Raw genomic sequence first — 18,170 nt, forward strand, 5'->3', positions numbered from 1 at the left:
CCGCTGTTATTGCTTTCTCTGCAATTGTATTATTTAACTTTCTTAAGCGTTTAAGAATATGAAAGATGTAGTTGAAAATAAAGTTGTATTATAATAAAATCATGTCGTGTAAAGCACGTTGTTTCCCAAGGAGTATGAAAGTCTCAGGATAGAAGTTAAAATGGCTGTTTTCTGTATTCCCTGATTGTGCTAGTAGAAAAGTTCTGTGTGTTGTGGAGAATTTCTCACCTCCTAGCCGTTGTCGATAAGTACTTGGATTCAACGACTAATAAGATAACCATCACCCTATTTCTACTTCTGAGTTGATGTTAAGTGGAAAATAACATTTGTATATGTTGTAAGAGTTTTAAAAACTAAATGCACATTTTGAATGAACCGGAAAAGAAAATGTCTCTCAAAAGGTATATTTTGTAATCACCCTTTTGAGCCAGTTTAGTGTACCAGACTAATATTTATTTATTTGAGCCAGGTGGGAAAAGTCATTTTGTCTTTGAATCCCATTCTCCTCATAAAATAGAGTTATTGTATCTTTTGCATTTGGTTCATTGCCCATTGAGATATTCATTGGTTATCACAGATTGCCTCCATGCCTTGGCAAAAGTCCAGACGGTACGTAGACAATTTATACTTCAGCATTGGCTGTTGCCACCCACATGAGCCCTGAGACTATGGCTCCATTCCCTTTTTCAGCTTCATTTCCCAGAGAAAAGTAGAGCGAGCTATCCTTTCTTCTCCATATGTTCTTTCCCAGCCCCAAACACTTTGATGTGTCATCTTAGTTGATTGGAAGGGAGCTTAGAATCAATGAAGGGTATTAACAGTGGATTTGCACATTTCCTTTTTTATTTCTACACCTTGTTTATTTTCAAAAACAGGTTTTAACTTTATTACATTTTTCTGAATAGTACTGCTGGAAGAGAATATATATATTTGTTTTTTCAGTGTACTATATACTGCTTTCACTTCTTTCAAAAATTTCTTTTGTCGTTTTTAGCTTTATCTTAAAAAATAGCTAACGATTATCATTATTCGTGGTTGGAAAAAATAAAGCATCCATTTATATTTCTACTCTGCAGAAGTTTGAATATATAATACATATATTTACAGTTTTTAACTCACTTTTACATACGTTGCTACAATGTAAAATTTTACTTTAACACAGCTTAAAAGTGATACCGCCAATGTGGCACTCTTACTGCTTTTGATATTATCCCAGATTCTGTGATAGTAAAGCTAGCTGGCAAACAGAAAGCTTGTGGTGTGGTATGTCCAACAGAATTTGACTTTCATAATTTGCCTCCACCTTTTAGCCCTGAGTGATTCTGAAAGTTCACTTGAATGATATCTTATTTTGCAGATGTATCTTTGGTTTTATAAAATTTTTACTTTCTGATAAATGCAGTTTTATAAAGAAAGTGAAAGTAGCTTATTTGAAGCAGTTTACAGACTGTGGAGTGAGAAGTGATGTCCAAAGATTATAAAGCCAAACTCGTCCATTCACCTTGGAAGGTGGGCTACTGTCATGATCTTGAAGGTGTCCAGGAATAAAAGATACAGTCTTTCAGTGGTCTGTCAGTTGAGTCAGATACTTATAAATTGTTCTTTATTTCCTAAATTTCATTTTTGCAATTTATTTTATTCTTTTTCTTTTAAGAGACAGAAGGGCCAAATTAATTCTTTGGGAAATTACCCTTGTTGATTTATCTCGGGGCCCATTTTGAAATGAAGTGTATATGATAAGAGAGCTGTCTCATTTAAAAATTTTGCATTAAAGTTTGAGATTTGTGCAGTTGTAAATTTTGTTTTGCAACAGATTTATACTTGTGGTAGGTGAAATATTTGAATAAAGAAGTGATATGCTAGATAATTATTTTTTCCCCACATTGATAACATGACCTGTACTTTAGCACTTTGTGTTACATTTCCCAAGATGAATCCGATTTGTTGATTCCTGGTATAGCAGCACTAGGAGCATGTGCTGCAGACACACCTTATTTATTTTAATACATGTTTTGTTACTCTTCCCCAGAAAATATTTTGTTCAGATAGTTCTGTTATTTCTTGTTCTTGAGTGCAAGTTCCTCCTTTGAGTGAGTCTGCTTACTGACTGTCCTTCATCGTGGTTCTTTTTCTCTTGTAGTCTGTGAGTTTTTACTGTGCCGTATGTTTAGTTAGGGTTTAGTCCATCCTGTGTGGTGGAAGCCTCCCTGCAGAGATTTCATATCTGCCCCTATCAGCTTCTGAAGTTTTACCAATTCAGGACTACTTTTTATTTTTCCTTTTTTTTTTTTTTTTTTTTTTTGACTTAGGGATGGAGTGGAGAGTCTAAATCATGAAGGTAGCGTGAATTTAGGCCCATGGTCTATTTTAAGCATGATATATGCTTAATAGGGTCTGATTTCCCACTAGCAACTTTGCTGTATTTCCTAAATTGATGTCCTGTCTCTTTAGGCTTCTTGGCCATTGAGCTAAGTTTTTATATACCTGGTTTCACAGAGAGGATGATCTTCCCTAATGTTTGGCTTTATGAAGATCTTCCAGATGTCACCACTGCTTTGAAATAACCTCTCTGAATGGGTGTTAGAAAGTTCTCTTATAACCATTAAGGCCTATAACTTGTTCCAAGAGTTGTATTAGCTTCAACCCCTGCTCTGTGCTGTTTGACTGTTTCTCACAACTGTGGATTTTCCTCACTTGTTTCAAGCTCAGTTCTTTCATTACTGTTTTACTGGTTATACTTCAGTGTGTTTGGATCTGGCTGGGATTAAGAGGCACAAGAATGCTGTTATATAATTTTAAATTATTTTAGATTTTTATAGTGTTTTTTGTTTGCTAATCACCTTTCTGTCAACATGACAGTATTTTGTGCCTACCATGTACTTAGTACTTTGAGAAATGAAGATCTTTGGCTGGATTCCCTCCTTCAAGAAACTTAGTTCTAATGTAGACCCTTGTGGAGCTAAGGTATATATCTGATACAAAGGTGGTGTCAGAGACTAAACATAGTGAGTAAAGTGGCTGGAAAAGAAATAACAGAGAGGCAGACAGACCTAGAGAAACATAGTGTTTAGAGGTTGACTAAGTTTACTGGGTTAGACAAAAAGACATGGGTCTAGCTTGAGGAAGACCTTGGAAGGTGAAACTGAAGAACTTAGATTATGTTTTATAGGTAAGAAAAAATTATTGGAGGCTTTTGAGTGGCAGGGGCATTTAATGTATTAGTCTTAGTGCTAAAGTTTTGAAAGGCTTACACGTTACTAAAGAAAAGTTATGCTTTCTTAGGAGAAGTTAAACTCAGGACTTTATAGGTACAGACATGAGTATTTGAATTCCTTGTTTGTGTAGACAAGAGGTTACCTACTCAATGTGGACAGGGGTTAAGCCTCTGTTGTAAACTAATGGAGTTGGCTGGGAACAATGGTGGCCACCTGGAGAGCACAGGCCTCTTCTAACAGGGGGTCCTCTTGATTTTTTTAAGGGTTGCAACCTAGTGAAACTTTCAAAAAATACTGTTTGAATATGGTATTGGCAAAAATATAGACATATAGATCAATGGAACAGAAAAGAGAATAGAATAGAGAGCCCAGGCCATATGGTCAATTAATCTATGCCAAAAGAGACAAAACTGTACAGTGGGGAGTAAACAGTCTCTTCAATAAATGTTGCTGGGAAAACTGGACATCTACATGTAAAAGAATGAAACTGGACCACTTCCTAACACCATACACAAAATGGATTAAAGACCTAAATGTGAGACCTGAAACCATAAAAATCCTAGAAGAGAACCTAGGTAGTAATTTCTTTGACTTTGGCTAGAGCAACATTTTTCTACATATGTCTCCAAAAGCAAAAATAAACCATTGGAACTACATCCAAATAAAAAGCTGTTGCACAGCAAAGGAAATAACAAAAAGGCACCCTACTGAATGATAGAAGATACTTACTTGCAAATCATATATCCAATAAGGGGTTAATATCCGAAAGATATGAAGAATTCATGCAACTCAGTACCAAAAAAACCAGTCTAATTAAAAAATGGGCAGAGACCTGAATAGTCATTTTCCAGAATAATAGAAAATATACAGATGGCCAACAGGTACATGAAGAGATGCTCAGCATCACGAATCATCAGAGAAATGCAAATCAAAACCACAATGAGATCACCTTACACCTGTCAGAATGGCTAAAATCAAAAAGACAAGAATTAACAAGTGTTGGTGAGGATAGGAGAGAAAGGAACCATCATGCCCTGTTGGTGAGAATCTAATTGGTATAGCCACTGTGGAAAAGAGTATGGAGGTTCCTCAAAAAATAAAAAATAGAAATACCATATGATCCAATAATTCTACTACTGGCTATTTACATAACAAAAACAGAAACACAGGAAAAGGTACATGCACTTCCATGTTCTTTGCAGCATTATTTATAATAGCTACGTTATGGAAGCAACTTAAGTGTCCATTGTTAGATGAATGGATAAAGAAGATGTGGTGTGGTGTACATAATCACACATACCCTCCCATACACACAGAGGAATATTATATGGCCATAACAAAGGATGAGATCTTGTCATGTGTGACAACATGGATGGACCTAGATGGTATTATACCAATTGAAGTAAGACAGAGAAAGACAAATACCATATGACGTGACTTATATGTGGAATCTAAAATGAATAAACAGAATCAGACCTATAGATACAGAGAACACTGATAAAGTTGCTTGAGGGAAGGGGTTGATGGATGGGCTAAATAGGTGAAGGGGAGTGGGAGATACAGGTTTCCAGTTATGGAATGCATAAGTCATGGGAATAAAAGGCACAGCATAGGGAATATAGTCAGTGATACTATAATAGCATATAATGGTGACAGATGGTAGGTACACTTTGGGTGAGCATAGTATAAATGTATAGAGTATAGTGTAGAGATGCTGAATCAGTATGTTGTACATCTGAATGTAATGTAACATCATGTGTCAACTATAATCAGAATTTTTTTTAAATAAAAATAATGAGATAAAAAGTACTGTTTGGTCCCCGTAACATTTGTCTGCCCACATACTTTGACCCATAAGTTATAGATCTGTAGTGTTTATATAGAAAGGGGTCATTATATCTTTATTACATTCTATCATGCATTTTAATTTTTCATTAAAATATTTTTAATGTTTATTTATTTTTGAGAGACAGAGCATGAACAGGGGAGGACTAGAGAGAGAGGGAGACACAGAATCTAAAGTAGGCTCCACGCTCTGAACTGTGAGCACAGAGCCCGACGTGGGGCTCGAACTCATGAACCATGAGAACATGACCTGATCTGAAGTCAGACGCTGAGCCACCCAGGTGCTCCTGTCATGAAATTTTAAAGTAAATTATTCAGAATTGTCCACAAGATTCATAAATATGTGCAATTTGAAAGTTCTATATCTAATAACTATGTTTATCTGTTTGTCTAAAAGATGATCTATAATCTTTTGGGGATATTTAACTTCCTAAGTTGGAAATAAAAGTATCTTCTAAAACTCTGATCTTATAGGTGAAAGAATGTGACATTTCAACATTTGAACCTGAAATCAGCATGCAGTTTTCAGGCCACATGGATGAATGCCAACTTTTACATTTCCTGTGTGTATCCTGTGACCATTCTCTCTGGGGTGAGTGATTTCTAAGAGTGCCTGGCAGCAAACCAGATGCCAGCCAGCCACGGCCTGCCCTAACAAATACTGCCACGAGTTATAAATTAAACACTGTCTGGTGATCTGTGATGTGTAAGGCAGTTAATTTAGTTGGTCTGGATTAACTGTCAGCTCCAGAAAACTATATTCCCATAATGTGAAACCTGTACTTAGCACGTATGGAGGTGAGTAATAATTAACAATAGGGAATAATTTGTTAAAATGTAAAGTTATAAAATGCTTTAAGGTTCTTTTGGATTCACAGCAGTGTTTTAAGGGTTCACCATATATTTTAAATAATTTTAATTTTAAAAGTTCAAGGTTTTAGTATTTTTTGACAGATAGAACTTTGTACGCAGTAGAGTTTTTTGGATCATATATACCTTCCATTGCCTTATAACATCAGTTTTGCTTCCCATATAGTATAGAATTGTATACATTTTCAGTATTTAGGTTTCTCAAAAACACATTTGATAAGTTAATGCCAGAGATTCACATTTACTGTGAATTTGCTTTTTTAGTTTCATTCTGGGAAATTATATTGGGGGGGAACCTGATTATTACCTTATCCATGCACTTTTCTGCTTACTTAAATTATTTTACTTTACCAAGCCATTCATTTTTTTTAGAACATCCTTCAAAGAGTTCATGCGTCTTACTGAGGACACCTGACCTTTTGAAGCTTCATAATTCACACCTAGATGTCACCAGTCTTTCCCATGTTAACAGTTCTGACTATGTTTTATTATATATGCCTTCGGCGCCGAGCGAGGACAGCTACAAGAGGAGAAATGATGAACAGCCATAGAACTATAGAATCAAACAGCCGGACTTCCCCTCTCAACACAGAGGTGGTCCAGTATGCCAAAGAAGTAGTGGATTTCAGTTCCCATTATGGAAGCGAGAATAGTATGTCCTATACCATGTGGAATTTGGCAGGCATACCAAATGTATTTCCAAGTTCTGGTGACTTCACTCAGACAGCTGTATTTCGAACTTACGGAACATGGTGGGATCAGTGTCCTAGTGCTTCCGTGCCATTCAAGAGGACGCCGCCTAATTTTCAAAGCCAAGACTATGTGGAACTTACCTTTGAACAACAGGTGTATCCTACAGCAGTTCATGTTCTGGAAACCTATCATCCTGGAGCGGTCATTAGAATTCTGGCTTGTTCTGCAAATCCGTATTCTCCAATTCTACCAGCTGAAGTAAGGTAAGACTCAGTTTTTAATGACCAGGTTTTATGGCTGAAAGGTTTTGGGATGTTTTAATATTGGAGGTCTTTTTTTAATTCTCAAGTAATTTAAACAAATTGGATTTTTAAAAATTTCCTTAGTTTTCTAATAGGGAAAGAAAGATCACATATTTGAAGATATAATGAATTCTATGTGACTATAACACCTTACACTATAGCATTCATAGATTTTGAGATTTGTGTGTCACAATTTACTATAAACAAGATGTGTGATTTGAACTAATTGGGACGTGGGCCAATCTGAGAAGTTAGTAGGCTATATGACCTGTAACATATTTTCAAACAAGTATCATATGATTGCTTTTACATACAGTGAGTAATTCAAAGTAGGTCTATAGAGTGATACTTGAGGTGGGGTATTTAGGGGATTAGCTTTAATGTTAGGGGGATGTTTTTGTAACAAGCATATTCATTTAAAAACAAATGTTGCTTTGAGAAATTCATGCATTCTTTCTAAAAGACTATTTACATCAATTTGCATAGCAGTACCTCTCTTTTTTTGGAGTTCAGCCTCCTGTGTTTTAAAAATATAATTGTTTGGGACGCCTGGGGGGCTCAGTCTGTTAAGCTTCCGACTTGGCTAAGGTCATGATCTCACAGATAGTGAGTTCCAGCCCCTTATCAGACTCTGTGCTGATAGCTCAGAACCTGGAGCTTGCTTTGGATTCTGTGTCTCCTTCTCTCTCTGCCCCTCACCCGCTCACACCCTGTCTCTCTCATTCTCTCTCTCTTTATCTCTCAAAAATAAACATTAAAAAAATTTTTAATAAAGAAAATAAAAATATAATTATTTGAGCAGGTAATATATTCACACAGTTCAATAATCTAAAAAGTACATAATGTAGTGCCTTAGACCCATCCTTCCTCAAAGAAACCACTTTTATCAACTTCCTTACTTTTTTCCAGAGTTTATGTGGATATAAGCTAATACAAATATATTATTTTCTGTATACACAAAGTAAGCATACAGTTCACATTGTCCTATACCATGTTTCATTTAGTAGTACCTATACCTTTTCATATAAGTACAAAGAGAGAGAGGTTCCTCATTCTTTTCTACAGTTGCAAGTAATGTACAGTGCATATGCATCTCGACTTAACCAATCGCCTTTTGATGGGAACTTAATTTTTCTATGCTTGTGCTATTATGAGCATTAATGCAATGAATAACCTTGTCATGAATCACCTCACACATGTGGAAATATGTCTGTGGGTTAAGTTACCAAAAGACTTGCGGAGCTAAGGGTCTGTGCATTTGTAATTTTGATATATAGTGCCAAAATCTCTTCAAAGAGACTCTGTTTATATTTCTACTGGCAATGTATGTGCAAACATGTTTTGCCAAAGCCTCACCTACAGAGTATGGTAATTTTAATATTTTTGCCAATTTGGTAGGTGAAATGTTACCTCATATGAACCTTAGGTTAGAGTACTTGTATTATCTCCAAGGTTGAATATGTTTTCATGTTTAAGAACCATTTAGGTTTCCTTCTCCTTGAACTATCTGATCATATTATTTGCTCATTTTTCTATTACTTGTTGATATTATCAGTTTTTAGATCTTTATATCACTTTATTCATTCATTTATTAAATATTTGTGTGTGTCTACCATGTGGTAAGCATTGTTTTGGGTATTGGGGATACATCGGTGAACAACGAACAAAATAGACAGAAAGCCCTGCCCTTTTGAGTGTATTTTAACCCCAGAGCAGCTTGTGGGCACCTGCTAAATTGTAAGACTCCAGCTGCCAGTGGAGGAGGAATGGGGACAGGGGTCAGTTACCACTTGACACGCTGCTTCCTTGAAGACCCTTGCCCCCTCAGCTCTAAGGGAATACCTCCCTAGTGTCAGGAAATAAATACAGAGGATGGCTCACCTCGAGCTGGAGGTTGCTGGAATAATCTCTATTTGTTCTTTTCAAAATGACCTCAGCAATTCATTGTGAATAATAGTACTAATGAATTTGTTTTGTTTTGTTTTTTTAACACAAAACCAGCATTCTTTAATATACAGATTGATTTTTTTCCCCCAAGGGAAGAGTCTTTTGGGCAGGATCCTTTTTTTTTAATTTTTTTTTTTTTACATTTATTTATTGTTGAGAGACAGTGAGACAGAGCATGAGTGGAGGAGGGGCAGAGAAAGAAGGAGACACAGAATCTGAAGCAGCCATTAGGCTCTGAGTAAATGTTCAGCACAGAGCCCGATGCGGGGCTTGAAGCCATGAACCATGAATGAGATCCTGACCTGAGGTGAAGTCAGACGCGTGACTGACAGAGCCACCCAGGCACCCCCAGGATCCTTTCTTATGTGAGAATTGTTTAATTCGACTCTATCATTCTTTGTCTTTTTCCTACAAAGTTATCCACTTTTTTCCTAAAAAGCTAAACAAATTTGGGAATAAGATCTATGAAACATGTAGTATCTTTAATCTAAAACATAATGTCTGCATAACTGATTTTGAGTGTAAGTCATGCTCTTAGCTGAGAGTTGGAGTGTGTGGTTCAGATTAAAGTGACAACTTTATTTATAGATGTATCTCTAATTTGTTTAACTGAATTTTATCTTTATTCCACAGAAAATACCATCACATCTTAAGAGAAGAATAATTTAACCAATATGTATTATTGCAAAATAAAAAAGGACCTTTAAAATTTTACTGAGTATGAAATCAATAGGTATTTCAGTGTTTAAAAAAAAAACTTGTTATAAAATATTAAGAAAGAAAACATACAGGAAACAAAACCTCCACAATTCTCCCCAGGTTCAGTAACTGTTAAGATTTTGGTGAATTTATTTAAACAGTCAGAAACATTGAACCCCTTCTCTGCCAGTTCACTTCTGGGAACAAAACAAAGAACCAGACAAACATGGCTCTTTTCTTTAAGTTTATAGGTCAGCCTGGAAGAAGACCATGAGATCACACGGAACATGTGTTGGTGGTGCGAAGATCAAATCTGTAGGGCTCAAAGTCTTCCCTGAGGAAGTAAAATAACTGAGAGCTAAAGGTTGAGTGAGGCTTTAGTTTGGATGGGAAAGGTGGGGAGAGAACCACATGTGCAAAGGTGAAATCATGAGATGAGATCTTGATGTTTGAAGAACTTTCTGAAAAAAGGTGCAAGAGTGTAGAGAACAAGCTAGTGAGGGGCCACAAGCATGAAAGTACCATTCTTAAGATCTAGCCTAGAGGTTTCCACATTTTGGGACTCACAGGGCTCTTGGATCCAGTTTTCCAGAAGCAGACTTTGAAGACTGCTGTTATGCAAATGATTTGCTCTGGAAGTGCTCCTGGAGAAGCCAGGAGAGCTAGGGAGAGGAAGAAGTCAGGCAGGGATATGCTTTCACGTGAAGTCCCAGTCTGTGTGGAGGAAGAGTTATTAGTGAGCTGGGCTCTTATACTGCCCACACCTGTCTGTCTTGGGCTATGGCCAGGGGAGTGGGAAGGGGAGTGGAAATCGTTCATGCATGTGCTACCCTCTGGATGAAGATGCTGTACTCTGAAGAAGGCTGCAGGTAGAAGCCTTTAGGAGCAAAGCACGGAGATGTGGAGGGTGGGCACACAGAAGTGACCAGGAGGTCTAAGTGGAATACAGGGAGAGAAAGTTGGTTGTCATAAACTAGTAAACATAATAATAATGATCATAAAAATTAGAGGACTGATGTAGGTTGTCACATTATTTACTTTGCTAAGTAAGTACACGTTAAACACAAACAAATGAAATACATCATCTGTCATCACCATCATGTTATAAAGGAAACCTCAGTTTATACTGCGGAATTAGCATGATCAGAATCTTAAAGAATGGTTGGCAATTTTACATGAATATGTGTGCATAGTTTTATGTATACCGATACATTCCTTATTTTTCACATTGAGTCATGGAAATCTCCATCACATACTGTTATTTGGGAACTTACTGGACTCTACTACCTAATATTTTAATTGAGCGCATGGTTTTATGCCTACCTTAAGAGTTAGCAGACAAGAGAGTGTGTTGGAGTCGCTCAGGAATTTCTTGGCAGGAAATGGGCTTGTAGTCCCAGAACGTTCAAAATTCAAAAGCAGTCTTTCCCCATTGGGTCTAGTTGATTTTTTTGTTCAGTGAAGGAAGTAGATAAGTTACGAAGTTACAGGCAGTTCTATAAGATCTCAAAGTCTTCTGACTTCTTGCCTCCTGCCCTATTGAGAGAAAAGAAAATAGGTAGTATAGTGTTCTGTTCTTGGGGATGAGATCTTAATGGGTGCTTGTGTAAGAGTCAGAAAACAGGCTAACACAGGGTTGTACATTGGAAGAGAAAGACAGAAAAAGAAAATGACAAATTGAGGTCCTATTAAACTAATTGGAATAAAGTTATTTGGGGATAAAATTTAATGGTATGGATTTTTTTTTTTTGAGTGTTAAAAGCATTTAATTATGTAATACCAAAGTTTAGAAAGCAGGGATAAAGAAAGTGGTTGTCACGGAGAGAATTTGCTGCCAAAGGGAAGTTGCTTAAGCAGCAATTTCACCAATCGGTCATAGTCTAGCCCTGATTTTATAGGCCAGGAAGCATGATTTTGTCATGGAAGTCACCAGGCCCTAAAATGGTTGGTTCTTCTTAAAGCAGATGCTAGTTAGTTCCAATTAGAGATGGGCTGAGAGGCAGGGAGTGAGTCAGTATCCTATCAAAATACTTTTCTTTTATTCTCATTGGTTTTCCTCTTCTGTCCCTTTACTTTTTTTTTTTTTTTTTTTAATTTATAGGAGAGAGAGAGAGAGAGAGAGAGAGACAGCTTGAGCAGGGGAGGGTCAGAGAGAGAGGGAGTCACAGACTGAAACAGGCTCCAGGCTCTGAGCTGGCAGTCAGCACAGAGCCCGACGCGGGGCTCGAACTCACAAACCGCGAGATCATGACCTAAGCGAAAGTCGGAAGCTTAACCGACTAAGCCACCCAGGCGCCCCAGTGTCCCTTTACTTTTAGCTGGTGAAATGGAACAGTATTGGCAAGAAACTTCCTTTGTGCTGGCTACTAGATATGCTTACCAACCAGGAGAAGTTTTGGTTATAGGGAAGCTTTTTGCATCTGTGTGCTTGGCTTCGAACCTAAATATGTTAGAAGACTTGCTTTCTCTGGTTTCCATTGGTGAACAGCTATCTCACTTTCTCTTTTGTTTTACCTGTTGCTTCCTGGGAGCCTTGGAAGGACTTTCTCAATGGGGAAAGGAGATTGACAACACAGAGAGCCAGTGGCTTGTTTCTTTGTTTCCCAGAACTGGACACATAGTAGGCATTTCCAGAAAGGGAAGTTAAGTGGGCTGGTGAAGTGAATGCTGTTGGTTACCATCCCAGAATTAAGTGTTCCAAGCACAGCAAGAATGGGATTCGGAGCTGAATCCTCCATGTGTGATAGTGTAGATTTAAAATACTTACATAGGACATTGGAGATGGTCAGACTTGTCTGGTAGGCAAATACAGTGTGTGAGCATATGTAGTAAACTGGACATATGGACTATGGGGCACGATTTAAAGTGGTTTAATCTTTTTAACACTGCCCTAGGCTAAAGGTTAAAAGAGTTGGGGCCGTCTCTCAGAAGAGAGAGAGAGAGAGCACCCACATGTGTGCACATGTACATTTGTTTGTATTTGTTTGTTTTCATAGACTACGTTTTAAGATTCTGGCTTTAGTTTTTCAGAATAAAAAAACATTGGCATATTTTCTTGTTGGATAAAATAGATACTTTTCTCTTGCTAACTTTGAAATAATATATTGTAGTTCTATTAGGAAATTTTAAATGAAAATTCACTTTAATGCACACACCTCAGATCAATTTGTATTGATCTCATAGTTAATGTTAATTCAAATGGCCACAGACCTAGAAAATAATTTTTCTTTTTTAATTTTTTGTTACTTTTTAGGTTATCAAGAAAAAGTAAAATATAAATAACTAGTTTAGATACTTGGAAGTTTTTTATAGTTAGACATATTTTTAAATATTTCTAAACACTGATAAGATACTGGTATTCTCCTTTAAGTATACTGTCACACTTACAACTTAAGTTATATTTATAAATAAATATAGAATATTCATGCTGTATAGAAAGAGCAAAAATGATGCCCAAATAGCATGAGTCCTGATTTTCTGGAAAGCTTAAGGAAGTCACCTTGAATCATCATCTAACCTCATCCATTCTTCAGAGTAGTCACGGAAGACTTTAGTAGATTAATACCTTATTAAAATAGAATATTTCTGCTCTAGTGACTGCTTTCCTTTAAGCTTGAATTTGTACATTTATAATGTAATTTACATTATAGCATAGTTCAAACTACACATGAAGAGCTTGTGTTAGCTGTATTTATTTATTGCAAAGGATCTAGCAGAGATGATTTCTATGTGGCATTTTCAGTATTTTCTGTCAAGCTTCATACAAACCCCTCATTGAAGCTAAATAATCAAACAGACTGTGTTAGACCACATGTGTTGTGAGCCAGTACAGATTGTTATTTCAAAGGGTCCTGAGTGGTCCTTGTTTCCTAGACATGAGACATTCCTCTACCATCACCTGATGTCATTTTGCCATAACAACAAACAAAGGAATAAAACTGTTTACCTCCTTGGGAAATATACTGTTCAAAATTAGGAATGCATTTTCCTACCAGCACGGTTTTGAATGATTCATACTTCAGTTCCTTTACATGCATTTATGTAAATGCATAAGTTTTCGTGAGAGTGTTCAAATCAGTTCTACAGTTAGGAACCCTCATGATTTTTGCGATTAATCTCTAGGAGTGTGTGGGTCTAGGCTGGCATTCCAAGTGTGCTTTACCGCCGTGTCACAGGGAGAGGAAGATGCCCAGCCTGCTTTCCTTTCCTCTTTCTACCTGCCACAGTCTGCTCTACTCCTTAGAACTTTCCACAGTCTCACAAGCTAGGTTAAAGAGGGGGACCAGTCTCTCCACTCTTACTTTCATGTTTCCAGATATGGTGCTCACAGCCTCTTTACGTTTGATGAATTTTATTCGTAATTTTCTAGAGAGAACCAGCAATACTAGCAAATGTGACGTGATTATAAAACTTCTAATGAATGCGAAAGTTCCTACGGTAGCAGGTAGTGATGTGTCTACTGTAATCCCCCTGAGCTTCTGCTATGTGCTTTTTTATTCCTGCAGGTAGAAATTACCATGCTTCCTTTCTCCATTCTCCGAGGTGGGGCTGTATGCCCATCCTTGCTACCGTCTTGGCTGAAAGACCATTAGGGTACCTGCATATTGATAACTTTTATAGTTTTGACTCACACTCTTTTGTCTAGATCTGTTTCCTAAATGTCTTGCCATAATAAGTTTTTACTTAACTCTTAATAGGTCACTGTCAGGCCAAGGAAATGAACTGATAATGTATTACAGGAAAAAAACCTCGTATGATTAATAAGTTTATGATAATATTTTAAGCATTATTAGTAATAGTGAATTATAAATTATCATATGGAGATATGGATTACCATGAAATCAGATTATTTTTAAAAATAAATAATACTTTTGGTAGTCATCCTTATATGCTATTGGCATAAACTTCTTTGAAAGCAGTTTGTTATGTATTGAGAATTAAAAATATTCTTAGTCTTTGACATAAAATCTGTATTAAAAAATTCCGTAGCTAAAGTAAATAATTAGAAATGGAAAGATGTTTATTGAAGTATTTTTTATCTGTGTTTCTATTTTTTTTCTGATACATTTGGAAAGAGTATTAGAGAAATGGTTACTTATGACACATATGTGAGAATGTTACATATCTGATGATGCTGTGTTATGAGGAATCTTTATGTAATTTTGGAGAATAATTTTATAAGACTTCTATGAAGAGGTGGAATCTGAGTGGGCCTTGAAGAAGAGATAGAGATGGGCAGATAATTGCAAGCTGGACATTTCATTGTGGACATGAGCAAAGACACAAAAGCAGAAATAAGTTTATTATCTGGAAGGTAATGATTAATCTGGCTGGAAAGCGGAGTTCATTTTGGAAGAGTAGGAGAAGATGTTATTTATCTGTTATGTGTGAGGTACTTGCCAGATACGGACCGTATGCAGATGAGTAAAAGAGGAGAGCAATGGGAATTCAGAAGAAGAGCATAGAGAAAGGACGATTTCATAAAATTTTGACAAGATTTAATGACTGGATAAGAGAAAATCAAAGATAATTGAAGTGTTGAGTTCGTATGATGCCAGTAACAGAAATGGAGAAGCTGGAAAAGGAAACCTTGGTGTGATAAGATGATTTTAGTTTCCACCGTTGGATTAGGACATGTACACAGCAGAGCTTTATTCCTCCTGTGTGCCTTATTCTGACTTCAGTTTTCCTCTTTCTGTAAAACTGAATGGTGTTCTTCATGTAAAGCTAGCACTTCCAGTTTCTAACCGACCAATGTGGAATTTGCCAAGAAGGACTTTCTAGGAAGGTATGAAAATAATTTAAGTAGTACAGATACTTCAGGTCTATGACATTTAGTTTATAAATGTGTTTACACCCTGGAAACAACACTTGTGTTTGATTCTATTCACCTTATTTAATACCTTTGTGCGTCACACTGTAACATGTTGGGCATGGGGCCATAACCTTAAGGTAACAGTAAATCTCATTCTAAAGTGTATTATAGGTGAATTTCTTTCTTTGGCAGATGGGAGATTCTTTGGTCAGAGAGACCGACGAAGGTGAATGCTTCCCAGGCTCGCCAATTTAAACCTTGTATTAAGCAGATAAATTTTCCCACAAACCTCATACGGCTGGAAGTAAATAGTTCTCTCCTGGATTATTACACTGAATTGGATGCAGTCGTGTTACATGGTACAAAGGACAAGCCAGTGCTTTCTCTCAAGACTTCACTTATTGACATGAATGATCTAGAAGATGATGACTATGAAGAAAAAGATGGTTGTGGAATGGACAGTCTAAGCAAAAAGTTTAGCAGTACTGCCCTCAGGGAAGGGCCAAATAATGGATATTTTGATAAACTGCCTTATGAGGTAAGCCAGAGATAACCAGTAGCAATATTGGACATAACACTATAGTTTTTAAATGTTTAGGTATTAATGTTTATTTTGCTAGATATCAGAGAAATAGAAACATTGGTAAGGTGTATATAACCTGATGTATTATATACAGTTAACCTGTATATATATATGTATATATGTGTGTATATGTATGTATACATGTATATGTGTGTATATACATGCGTGTACATATATGTATACATGTGTATGTATATATATGTATAAACAACATGGGTTTGAAGTATGTGGGTCCACTTATATATAGATGTTTTTATATACATGTGTATGTATATGTATAAACAACATGGGTTTGAAGTATGTGGGTCCACTTATATATAGATGTTTTTATAGTATAGTACAATAAATGTGTTTTTGAAAATCTCAGGATTTTCTTAACATTCTCTTTCTCTAGATTACGTCATTGTAAGACTATAGTACATAATACATATAACATACAGAATGTATTACTCAACTGTTTATTTTATCTGTAAGACTTCAAGTCAACAGTAGGCTATTAGTAGTTGACTTTGGGGAGTCAAAAGTTATATATAGATTTTTAACTGGTAGAGGGAAGGCTGACACCCTTAACCCTTGCTGTAGTTCAAGGGTCAACTGTATTTTGACCGTGATAAAACTAGACAAAATTATGTTACGTAATTTTTTACCACATTACGTAATATGTTACCACTTTTGTTTTGCACTGGAGTATTAATAAGGCCTTGAGAGGGATGCCTATTCTCTTTGATAGTCCACAGTTTCTCCAAGTCTCCTTCATGCTACTATACTAACTCTCTTTTATATACTTCTGACTAGCTAAAATTTTTGGTGTAGGCAGGTGCAAAGTGCCTTTACTTAAAGCCTTATTTTCAATGTGTCTTTGCAAGGGAATTTCTGCGCCATATTTAGCATCACTGGCTCCCAGGCATCACATGCCAGAAGCACACCCTCTGGTGGTAGGGGGATCCAGCCAGGTGTTTCTGTCCTCTGCTGACAACTGCTGTGTGCAGTTAAAAATAATATAACCTAATCTTTTTAAGAAACATTTATAAACACAAATTTTAGCTAATTTAAACTGGCCCCCTTCCAAATTGGTGGGTATTTCAGGTTTCACTGTAGTAACACAAGTAGCATAACTTGCATAGAACAGTAAGATACTTGAAAGCCTAATGGTCACTACAATGCCCGGGCACCATTCTACGGTTAGAATGCCATCGCACATCCTTTGAAGTAGCTAGAGTTACCACATAAAGCTGAAGCGAATGATCCAAGGTAATTTAGTCAGTAAGCCATGAACAGGATCCCACCAGGGTCAAGTCTTGTGTTACAGAAAGAAGGCTTCACAGATCGGATAAGACCCTCAGTTCTTAATGGGAGGGCTGGGAAAAGATGAAGAGTTGAGCTGGAGAAAGAGCCGAGCATAGGGTGCTGACAAGGTCATTCCCCTAGGGCTTCAAGGAGCTGTCCTCACAAAAGTGGGAACAGTTCATCAGGAAGAAACAAAATCAGTTCTTTGATCTTATGCCTTTCTTAAAACTACAAAGTAGAAATTTAAATTCAGCAAATACATTTTGAACAGTGATTGAATTTTGTCCAGACCTGACAAAATGCTGATACATAGTATTCAAATGAATAACTGAGGGGAACTTCCAGCAGAGGGAAGAGAATATACAGATGGGATAGGAAGTGAAACTTTGTGACCTGTTTGGGACCAAGATGGCTGCAAGGGATACAACTGGGTGGAGGCTCAAGACTAGCTTGGTGCCTGACTCCCTAGGACACCGTTCGTGTAGATGACAGCGATGGGGACAGCCCGGCATTGGCAGTTTGGAGCCTGCATCACTGCTGCATCACTTTACTTTTGATGAAAAATTAGAGCAGATCCAAGATTATCCCTGTAATAGTTTCACACTCACTTTCTTGTGTTGTCTTGTATTCATAATGCCTTTCTGAGGGGGAGAGAAAGGTTGGAATAGCTAACATTCCAGGAATTATCCAAGATATTCAGGCACTTCTGCAAACATCTTGGCCCACAATTAGAATAATTGCCCAGGTGTTTGGCCTTCATGTAAATTTTGTCTTTCATATGTGTTCATGGTATAAAAAAGATAATGAACCTTTCTGTAGTCAGTTAAGGAAGCGTTGAAGGTTTTATTTTATTTATTTTAAAAACAAGAATAACAAAATGAGATTTCTTTCTTCGATTACTATGTTGGTATATG

At 36.8% G+C, this 18,170-nt stretch overlaps 1 protein-coding gene across 1 annotated transcript in view; it reads left to right on the forward strand.

The window, feature by feature from the left end:
- FBXL4 (F-box and leucine rich repeat protein 4) overlaps positions 1-18,170 on the forward strand; it is an 81,681-nt gene that overhangs the window by 12,992 nt on the left and 50,519 nt on the right. The window contains 3 exon segments of the mRNA XM_039252149.1: positions 5,535-5,652; positions 6,286-6,886; positions 15,579-15,924. Coding sequence (XP_039108080.1) covers positions 6,375-6,886; positions 15,579-15,924 — 858 coding nt within the window. The 5' untranslated portion in view covers positions 5,535-5,652; positions 6,286-6,374.

Source organism: Hyaena hyaena, unplaced genomic scaffold, assembly GCF_003009895.1.
Source record: "Hyaena hyaena isolate Hyena2069 unplaced genomic scaffold, ASM300989v1 scaffold_408, whole genome shotgun sequence".
In the NCBI taxonomy this organism is placed as follows: Eukaryota; Metazoa; Chordata; class Mammalia; order Carnivora; family Hyaenidae; genus Hyaena; species Hyaena hyaena.